The 10,668-nt window shown below is 51.2% G+C and overlaps 1 protein-coding gene across 1 annotated transcript in view; it reads left to right on the forward strand.

The window, feature by feature from the left end:
* Otoa (otoancorin) overlaps positions 1 to 10,668 on the forward strand; it is a gene marked incomplete at its 5' end in the record, with an annotated part of 77,845 nt that overhangs the window by 56,740 nt on the left and 10,437 nt on the right. The window contains 4 exons of the mRNA XM_023707769.1: positions 169 to 262; positions 2,689 to 2,818; positions 6,490 to 6,677; positions 9,524 to 9,679. Of these exons, the coding sequence (XP_023563537.1) occupies positions 169 to 262; positions 2,689 to 2,818; positions 6,490 to 6,677; positions 9,524 to 9,679 (568 nt within the window). The remainder of the gene's footprint in view (positions 1 to 168; positions 263 to 2,688; positions 2,819 to 6,489; positions 6,678 to 9,523; positions 9,680 to 10,668) is intronic.

Raw genomic sequence — 10,668 nt, forward strand, 5'->3', positions numbered from 1 at the left:
AGAGAGAGAGAGAGAGAGAGAGAGAGAGAGAGAGAGAGAGAAGTGGGGCCCTATTGACAACCTTCCTAGGTGTTAAGAATGATCTATTCTTAAAAATAAAGATGCTGAGGAACAAGATGCCCACTACCACATGGGTTGTTAAATTTTGCTGCCTTTCATCTTTTCTAGACGCCCGCAGAACTGGACAGCAGAGGCTGTGGAGGACATGGGACCTTTTCTCCTGCTCTTCTCCAGGGATGAACTACATTCTGTTGCCACAAAGGTACTTCTGCGGCTCTTTTTATGAAGGCTAAAGAGTTCAAAGGGAGGAAAGCATGCTCAGTCGCATTCCCTGAGGGACAGTCTGTGGTTCTGGAAGCTTCCTTCTTGTCTCAGAAGTTTCCAGCTTGGTTTCAGGGTGCCCAAGGGCCAGGCTCAGAGCATGAGGAAGGAGCCCAATGAACTCTGGACTGCCCCCGGGCCCTCCAGTCAGATGTGTGAAGCCTGGGGACTGTCACTTAGCTTTTATTTTTATTTTTATTCTTATTTTTTTTTGAGAGCCGGTCTTGCTATGTAGCTAGGCTGGCCTTGGGCCTGCTGTGCAAGCCTTGCACTTGCTGGGCCTTCTGGGCTGGCTCTGTCTCCTCCTTGTGTTTCGGCCTTTTCCTTTGTTGGCTTTGGAGTTGGGGTCCCTCCGGGCTGATCTGGAACTCCTGGGTTCAGTGCTCCTCCTGCCTCATTGTCCTGAGGTGTGGTCGCCGCACGCACTTCCGCTCAGGGTCCTGGGGCTGCAGTGCCACGTTCTCCTGCACGTGTGCCCAAGACACAGCCTTCCTGAGCATCAGTCTTGGCGGCGCTCCGTGCTCGGAGTGACTCTCCACGGTGTGGATGGTCGGATCCGAGGGGCACACAAGCCGAGCGGAAGTTGGGCTCCTTGTCTGTGTAGACAAAGTCACACTGTCCCCTGGGCACATAACAGAGAGCGCTTATGTCCCGCTGCCTGGCCTGCGGGTCCCTGGGGCAGCCAGAAGTCTCCATAACTCTGTCTCTGGAGCCCCTGATGGGTCTATTCACAGAGGGGGCCTGAAGCTCCTGCAAGTGGAGTAGGAAAGTATGACACTGCCACTTGGCCCCCTGACAGTGGCCAAAGCAAGTCACATGGGTAAGCCCCACCTCTACGGGGCAAGAAGGAGCCCCTTTCCATGGAGCAGAGGGTGGAGGAGAAACGAATGCTTTTGAGCAGCTGTCGGGTCGACCTGGCACAGCCACACACTGTCCTCCCTTGCCGAAGTGCGCAGGGGCACATGGCGTGCACTCGGCGGGGCTCTCAAACACGCACACGTCGTTCTGGGGCACACGTGTGTCACTTACTTGCCAAATCATCTTCTGAGAGCTTAAACACATAGTCATAAGTGGTAGGTACATAAATATTATACGCGGCTCCAGTCTTTCAGAAAGTCCCCTTCCTGGGGCCACAGCTGTGGTGCCAGCCCTCGTGCGGGCCAAGGCAGAAGGATCGTGAGGTGAGCCTCAGGCTTGGCAGCTTACTGAGAATCCACCTCAGAATAAAAGACTATAAAAGCGATGTGAAGATCCCGGTTTCCATCCTATGTGTTGAATAAAAAAGGAAACTTTCTTGTGGCGACATGGCAAGCTCTCAAAACACACAACACAGAGTTCCAAAAACCCTGAGTTACCGAGAACATGTGTTGTAGGATACTAAGTACTAGCTAATTTTAAGCACATGCAAAGTCAGTGTGCATGAAGGGAAATTTGAGAATGTGCAGGAGAATGGCTAATGCCACATCCAGCCTCGCAGCTCCCTCTGAGGAAGAGGGAGGCGGGGAGTGAGGGAGGCCGGCGGCTGGTGTCTGTGATGCTCTATTTCATAAGCAGGATGGTGGCCCATGGGCACTTTGTCGTATTACTCTCTGTACTCTTGTGCATGCTTTGAATGTTTAATAAAACAAGTAATACACACTCCTGGATGGAAACACTCGCAGCCGCTCCAAGGCTGCATCAGGCAAAGCAGGAGACCCCTCCCTAGATTTCTCGCTGCCCAGCCTCCCTCTTCTGAGGCCACCACTGTTCTCAGGTCCTTCTGCAGCCTTTTGGGGAAATCCTTCCCGCACCTTACCCGTGTTCCCATTCACAAGCACAGGACTGAACTCCCAGCCACTCTGCTCTATACTTTGCATATTTATTTATTTATTTATTTATTTATTTATTTATTTATTTTGAGGGTGTTCAGGGTCTCACTACTAGATCCGACTCTTAGTGAGCCTCGTGTTTGCAGCCTCCCAAGAGCTGGGATTACAGGCACGCACCACCATGCCCAGTCTCCATTGCCTTCTCAGTGTGCCCTGGGGGCAGGGCCAGCACAGCAGGCCTGGGGATCAAAACCCTGGCCCCTGCACCTGCTTGCAGGTGCATTAATCCCCTGAGCTATTTGGCTGGCCCTTGTGACTTTATTTTTGATGAGCTGATTGGTGAAAATGACATAGAAGTATTTAGCACTTAAGGGATCGTTGTGGGGGTCATTTTACAGGCTTCTTTGTAGAGACCTCATTAATTGGGGTAAGGATTAGATTTATATGAGAAGCTGCAATGAGGAGAAAACCCCAGAGCAGTAAGCCGCGTTACTGTTTGAGCTCTGATTTAAGTGTGTGCGACACATTTTCATCACTGTGTGTCCCTCTTACGCCACAGTTTCCTGATATTCTCCAACAAACCGCTGCTCGGATGGTTGGGAAGCAGCTCCCTGAGGAGTTTCTCTGGGCTGTCTTTGAGTCTGTTCGGAAGAGCGGCGGTGAGAGCCCTGGCTTCCGCCTCGGCCCTGGTAAGTACTTTGGGGTCTCCGGTGTCACACCAGGTGGCAGTGTTCTGGGCTCAGTCCTGACATCAAGAGGCCGCCTTGCCCGAGGGATAGATGAAGTGCGCAGGAAGGAGTTGAGTGGTAAAAGCCCACAGGCGAAAAGCAAACGCCTCGATAAGGAGATTCCAAGTCATGTTCCACACTTCTTACCCGGGCTGTGGGTTTAATGGGTATGTGTGTGTAACAAACAGTTCAATAGAATTGGCTTAAAGGACTGACATAGTTTAGCAGCTTCATATTGCAAATACAGGGCAGATGCCAGGTCAGAATCCTGAGTCCGCGCCTTCCTACTGCTGTGTGATTTTGGGTTAGTGTTTTACCTTCTCTCTGCTTAGTTTTTACCTGTTGTAAAGTGGGAAAAATGAAGGCCCCACAGATCACTGGGTTATTTTGAGGATTAGTGGGCTTAAACCTATAAGCATATTCATAGCACTGGTTGGCATATAGAAAATGCTCAAGAGGTGTTAGATAGCGTTATTGTCCTTCCTGTGTGCTATGTGCAGACTTGGGCTAGCCATGGGGAGATGGTGAATGAGACCTAATGTAATTGTACTCGTTTCCATGAACAGTCAGTGCTTGCCTTCATTCATGCAGTGAATATTTATTGAACATCTAGTGCGTGACATAAAGAGAAAAACTCTCTGCCCGTCACCGAGCTTATTTTCAAGTGGGCTGCAGCCAGTTAGCTCCATGTGCAGGCAAAATATATAGTGTCACATGATGATGACTGTCAGGAGGGAAAACCCAGCAGAGAAAGGGGCTGGGAGCGCTGGGTGGGGAGCCGTGATGTGGGGGACAGCCGCCAGGGAAGGTCACATGGTGCGGGGACGTGTGAGCAGACCCCTGTGGAGTGTGGGCTGTGTGGACGCCCGTGGGAGCATCTTCCGGGCAGGGGGAGCACAGCAGCAGTGTCTAGGTAACTTTCTTGTTGCCGGGACAAAATACCTGACACCCACACGTTAAAGGGTGCGAGGTTTACCCTGGCTCAGTGTGCAGAGCTTTAAGTCCAAGTTGGCTGGCTCCAAGGTGGTGTCTCAGTTACTCTTCTCTCATTGCTGGGACAAATACCCAACAACCAGGATTAAGGAAGGAAAGTGATAGGTGTTTTCAGGTGAACGGCGCAGCAGAGAAACAGGCAGAAGGAAAAAGGGAAAAGGGCTTTATTTTCTTTGAGGACACAGGAGAGAATGTGGGGAAGGAAGAGGAATTCTCTCTCTTGACTAGACAAAGGCAGGCCGAGGCTTTTATGGCCTTTTTCCAGGGGAGGGGCTTGAGGGAGCTGACTGGGGGGTCTCCCCGAGGTGGTGGGAAGGGTGGAAGTAAATTGTCCTGGGCTAAGTTGGAGAAGAAGGGGGAGGTGGTCTTGGGAAGATGGGCTGTGCTTCAAGGGCGTCAGCCATACTAGATAACCACCATAATGATTTCAGCAATTCGTACTAGGGCCAGAACCTACCAGAAAGGTTTATTTAGCTCCCAGTTAGCAGAGGTTTCAGTCCATACTCAGCTGGCTCCAACGCAGAGTGGCACATGGCAGAGAGCAGCCTTTCATGGCAGTGACAAAGAGCAGAGAGCAAAAGGAGCAGCAGTGGCTCAGGCAGCAGCCAGCCTGTCTCCTCTCCTTACACTGTAATGCAGATTACCTGCCCCGGGGCAGGTGCAGCATCCACACCCACAATAATCAATCACAAACTCCAGAAGCTGCCCCATGACTACATGAGGCTTTGGGGGGACACCTACACCAAAACCACAAAAGTAAGGTGCCACAGAAGAGGGCAGTGGCAGAAGGGACAGTCCATTGTGTGGCATCAAGGGAGGGGGAAGGCTGCACCTCTTGCACCATGTCCAGAGCTGGTGGTATTCGCCTCTGGCTCCAGCTGCCCTTAAAAGCCCAGCAGGCAGCGGTCACTACGCAGCGCTCTTCCTGGGTGCATGCAGGCCTCAGATCCAAGCCTTGCCTCGCTCAGGGAGGGAGCTGTGTTACCAGCACACCCTCAGTGCTCTATTAGTCGCTTCTAGGTGCCATTTGCCGCTGTGCTTTGAGTAATTCATACGTCAGCAGGATCGCCGCTTGGTTTCATTTCAGTGAATGCATTCGCATGTGTCCATTCATTTCACAAACACGTGCTGAACACCTACTGTGTGCCACGTTCTGTCCTAAGGCCTGGACGCAGAGTGCCAGGACCGAGCTCCTGCCGTACACCTCTGCGGGGCTGCCACCGTCTAGTGCTGTGCTGTCTCGGATCTTGGGGAGTCAGCGAGGCTGAGTCTTCGGCTCTCCCCATGTGGGTTGTGATGAAGCTGTGTAGCACCCAGTTGCCACCCAGCTGTAATTTTGCCTCTTGCTTGGAGCCCAGTGAGTTAATGCTGAAGATGCAACAAGAAGAAGTGGCCGCAGGGCTTGGGAAATGCACCAGCCTCGGAAAGAACCTGGGCTTCCTGGGGGCCATTGCAGCCAGCAACAGTGGGGTCCTGTTTGAATGTTGTGGGTAGCTGTCCAGAGAAGACCCAGGCTATCCAGGGACCGAATTGGGTGGGATTTTCCTGCATCCCGCGAGGACACGGTAGAGCCTTGCCTCTTCTCCCCTGGGCAGGAAGGCCACAGCCCTCACTATGGTTTTTATGACCAGCACATCATTCACTCAGTTGGATAGGAGGGCTCCTTCTCTGGAGCCATTAATACTGGGATTGAAACTCCAATGTGTAGCGGGCCAGACAGGTTTCAAATAATCATAATGATAATAATGACAATGACAAGCAATGATCAAGTGCTCTCGGTTGGCCCGCCTGTTGTTCTGAGTGCTTTCTGCATGACGATGTTTTCAGTTTTCCTAATCACCATGTGAGGTAATTTGATGCCTATTACAGAGACAAGGAAAGGAAAGCTCGAAGGGGGTAAACTCCGTGGGTTTGAATCTGGGGTCAGGACTGCTCATCCCGGGTGCTTGCAGCGGTTGATGTCCTGTGCCACCTTGAGAAGTTTAGAAGTTTAACTCAGGGACTCAGCAGGGGGCCAGCTGCTCTCTGCATGCTGTGCAAGAGGAGGGCCGGGATGGTGTGAGCGCTGCACCTGCCCTGGAGGGGATGGCTTGCTTATATGTAGGGCAGGAGAGGCCACTTTCGCTCCGCCCTACGTATAAGCAAGCCACTTATACGTAGCTTTTTGCCCCGCCACTTTCGCTCCTGTGGCTGTCCCTGTCTTCTGCCTCCTTGCACTGCTGTCCCCGTGCTGTGCCACCCGCCTGGGAGCCAGCCAAGTATGGACTGAAACCTCCACAAGGTGCGGGCTAAGTGAGCCTTTCCTGCCTCAGTGCTGGCATCAGGGATCTTGTCCCAGCAATGAGAGAAAAGGAGCCAAGACAGCGCCTATCCCTTAAGGGGTTTGCAGTCCAGTTATGGCGTTGTGAAGTTCTTTCTTTTGCATGTGCATGCATACAAATCTGGCGTTTCCATGAGCTTTGTTACCAGGCAGTTACTAATGATGGCAGAAGTGGGTCCAAACCAGCCTGTAGGTCTGTGCTTTGACTCCTAGTCTCTTTCGAGCCAATCTGACCCATAAAGGATTTTGTTTAATAAGGAAACTAAAACGCCGCACAGTGCTCTTTACTTGCGCCTTCCCCATGCTCCCTCCCTCTCAGGTTGCCATGGGGTCCCTGCCCCTTCTGCTGAGGAGATCCTGCAGCTGGCCGAAGCGAATGCGTGCTGGACCCCCGCGGACCTCCTCTGCATGGGAGAAGATGCGTTCCTGAGGAGCGTGGAGCTGCTGGGGGCTGTCAGGAGCTTCCGCTGGCCTCAGCTGGTGGCGCTGAAGGAGAAGGCAATTCAGGTAAAGCTCACCTCTGGGAGGAAGCGTCAAACAGCAGAAGGAATAAGCAAAACCAACAGGCAGCCCCAGCATCTGTGGGCGTGTAGCCCTCCGCGAGGAACTTGCGTGTGCTTTAGCTGGTGGAAATGTCACTGCCTGCACTCAATGATGCGGTCGAGGGTGTCTAATCTGAGAAATGGGATTATCTCTTTCCTCCCAGGGAAGTGGCAGAGAGTGGGTTGAAATGCACATTGGAATCCTAGAATCATAAAGTCCAGTTCTGTGCATGTTCTGACTTACCCCGTTTCCTGGAATTCTGCCTTTCCTTTCTCTACTTAGAGAACTCCTGAATTCCAGCCAGCAGAATTTGCTCAGCAGCTACTGCAAATTCATCTGAGAACTGTAGGCAAGAGTACAAGGAAGACTGGAAAGAGTTTGCCATCTTTAAAACGTTCTCAATGAGTGGGTCATTTTAGCTGTTGGGGTAGTTGTGGAAGATCTGGTCACCCTCATAGGATTAAAAATTAAATTGCTTGCAACTATATGTAGAGCTCTATCATTTTACAAGTATCCATATATATTGCAAAAAAGTCAGGAAATAATAAGAAAACAAGTCTTTTACCTAGAACTAAGCATTTTAGATGCTTTGGTGTGTTCACCTGAAGCATCAGAGACTTCCTATATACGTGTGGATGTCACACATGCGTCTCATGCTGATGTGCATGCCTTGTCATCCCCGGAGAGCTGACTCACGGACCCCTGCAGAGGCCAAGATCCGTGCAGGCTGAGAGCCTTGTGTAAGATGGCATAGCGCTGCGTGTGGCCTACAGTGCCCCGTGACGTGGAGATGCTATGTAAGCACTTGTTGTGCATATCGTTCAGGTAATACTCAAGTAGGAAACACGTTTTCCAGTTCTGTACAGGTGCAGTGTGTGTGTGTGTATATGTGTGTGTGTGGGTGTGGGTGTATGTGGGTGTGGGTGTGGGTGTGTGTATGTGTGTGTGGGTGTGTGTATGTGTGTGTGGGTGTGGGTGTGTATGAGTGTGTGTGGGGGTGTATGTGTGTGTGGGTGTATGTGTGTGTGGGTGTGGGTGTGTGTGGGTGTGTGTATGTGTGTGTGTATGTGTGTGTGTGTGTGTGTGTGGGTGGGTGGGTGTAGGTGCTGGGGGTCAAATCCAGGTCCTGCCGAGTGATAGACACTGTACCCCAGGACTGCAGCTCCAGCCCCCGAGACGGCTGCTTTGGGATCAGTTGTCTGATCCACACAGTACTTGAGTCTGAGGCCGGCAGACTGTGCAGAGACGGAGAAGTGCAGCTCTCGCACAGGCCTGTCACAGGAGCAGTCGCCACACTCACTAGCCGTGGCTTGCTGTCCACAGCCAACAGGGCAGAGCTCAAGTTGTTAATTTCAGAAATACGAATCTATCTCAGTATTTTGTATAGCTATCTAATGTTTCGCTTTTTGCCTGGTCTTTATGTGGCCCATTGTTAGGTTCTTGCCTTGTGGTGTATCTGTACATATGTCTTTGAGTCCTTGTCTCCTGATTTTCTTAGGCTAAATTCCCAGAAGAGGAATTTCTGGGTAAAAAGAGTACAAATATATAAAATCTTTTTGATACTTCTAGATCGATTTCCCTCTTAAAACCAAGTACCCCTTTATATTCTCAGCAACAATAAATGAAGGTATCCTTGGCCTCATCTCTTTTTTTTTCTGGTACCGGGAATCGAACTCAGGACCTTGAGCTTGCCAGACAGGCCCTATGCCCCTGAGCTATACCACCAGCATGTACCTTGTGTCTTTATACCTCCATAAATGATCGTTCTTTTTACTTCTTGTCAATATGATAGGCAAACATGGTATTACTTTAATTATTTAAAGTCAGCATTTCATGAATTATAATGGACAATGAACTTTTTTCATGTTTGCTTCTTCAAACAAATGTAGTCATCATTTTCTTAATGATTCCTAAGATAGTTACACACGGAGGAGACTTTCCTGATGTCTGTGCTGCTGTTTTGTTTTCTCAGTGCTGAGGATGTGGCCAAGGGCCTGACAGATGCCAGGCTAGCGCTCTGCCTCCTCACCAGCTACCCCCTTTTAAAATAAATTATTATTATTATTTTTTCTGTATTTTAGGGAAGGGTCTACAGGGTGTTCAGGGTCTCACTACGAGATCGGACTCATAGTGATCCGCCTGTTTACAGCCTCCCAAGAGCTGGGATTACAGGCGCACACCACCACGCCCAGTCTCAATCAGCAGCCCCCGGGGGTGGGGCTGGCACACAGGCCCGGGGATCGAACCCCCAGCCCCTCTGCCTGCTTGTAGGTGCTTTAATCCATTGAACTATTTGGCTGGCCCTAAAAGAAATTATTTTAAAGAGAGAGAAATAAAGATACAGGACTTGTGACTAGCTGGGATTGCGGGCTTGTGCTACCATCCCCAGTCTGGCGTCTGTCTTAAGCACTGTTTTGTCTTGTTGAAGCTGCTATAAGGAACTACCTCAGGAGCTGAGATGCCCAAGACTTCTGGTGTGGTGCTGGGGGTCAAATCCAGGTCCTGGCATGTGACAGGCAGCCACGCCACCCCTGAGCACCAGTAGACTGAGTGCTGATAGATGGCACTCTCTTGCAGGGTCCCCACATGGGACACAGGGCTGGGTAGGTTTCTGGGGTTCTGACACAAGGGCACCCATGCCCAGTGGGCCAGTGGGCAGGGCACTCAGAACCCAGCCACTTCTCAAGGGACCCACCTTCTGCACGGTGACATGGCAGACTGGCTTGCGGTGCTTGACTTTCAAGGGGGCCATGAACACTTAGACGACAGCAAATGGCGTCGCTGACATTCCGCTGTTCTCCTCACCCAAGGTTTGGGACGCTCCTTTCCACTGGAGACAGCACCACGTGGTCTCCCTGGGGAGGATCGCTCTGGCGCTCACTGAGGCTGAGCTAGATCAGCTGGACCTCAGCTCCGTGGACACTGTGGCCTCTCTGAGCCGCCAGACAGAGTGGACCTCAGCACAGGTGGGTTGATGCTGCTGGGCCTTTTGAACATCCTAGTTGACTATCCTGCCCGAATTCTGCTCATGTCTCCTCTCTACCTTTAGAGTATTTACAGCAGCTGCTTTTGTATGCACGCTACCGCCGATCTCATCACCATTGTTGTTTTTGAATCTCTCTCTCTCTCTCTCTCTCTCTCTCTCTCTCTCTCTCTCTCTTTTATGTATTTAGCACAGGTCTACAGGGTCTCACTACATAGATCGGGCTCGTGGTGTTCAGCCTTCCAAGTGCTGGGATTACAGGTGCGCACCACCATGTCCAGTCTCAACCGCAATCTCAGCGTGCCCCAGGGGCAGGGCTGGCGCAGCACACGGGTGATCAAACCCCAGCCGCTGCGCTCTGCTTAAGCAGATACTTCAGTCTGCTGAGCTATCTGGCCGGCCCTTTTGAGTCTCTTTCTACAAACTTTTTTTTCTCCTGGTTATGAGGCATATTTTCTTGCTTGTTCTCAAGCCCAGTAACTTTGACTAGTTGATGGACATTATGAATTGTGCATGGTGAGATGTTTTTAAATTTAGTTGTGTTCTTTGAAGAACATTGGGCTTTGTGCTGGTTATGTTTAAATTGTGTTATTTCCTGGTTGAGTTTTCTAAGGGCAAGTCCAGGGCCCCTTCACTCTGTGGCTAGTGCCGCCCCACTGCAGGGACACGAGCCCTCTGGTGACCCTGTTTCGGATGCCATGCTCTTCAAGGTGGATGTGAACCCCTTCTGCATCCCACGTGAGCTACGGCAGTTGCCGGCCTGTTACCTCCTGACAGCCGTCCAGCTTCTGGGGCTCTCGGTCCTTCCCGGTGCAAATCGGGGTGGAGGGCCCAGGCACACATCTTCGCAGATTTCTAGAATTCTTGCTGTGTAGCCTCCTCCTCTCTGTACTTGCCCCACAAACAGTACGTGTTTCTGGCCTTCTCACTCTGTCTGTCTGTCTGTCTGTCTGTCTGTCTGTCTGTCTGTCT

This window comes from Octodon degus, unplaced genomic scaffold, assembly GCF_000260255.1.
Source record: "Octodon degus isolate 3935 unplaced genomic scaffold, OctDeg1.0 scaffold00001, whole genome shotgun sequence".
Taxonomy (NCBI): domain Eukaryota; kingdom Metazoa; phylum Chordata; class Mammalia; order Rodentia; family Octodontidae; genus Octodon; species Octodon degus.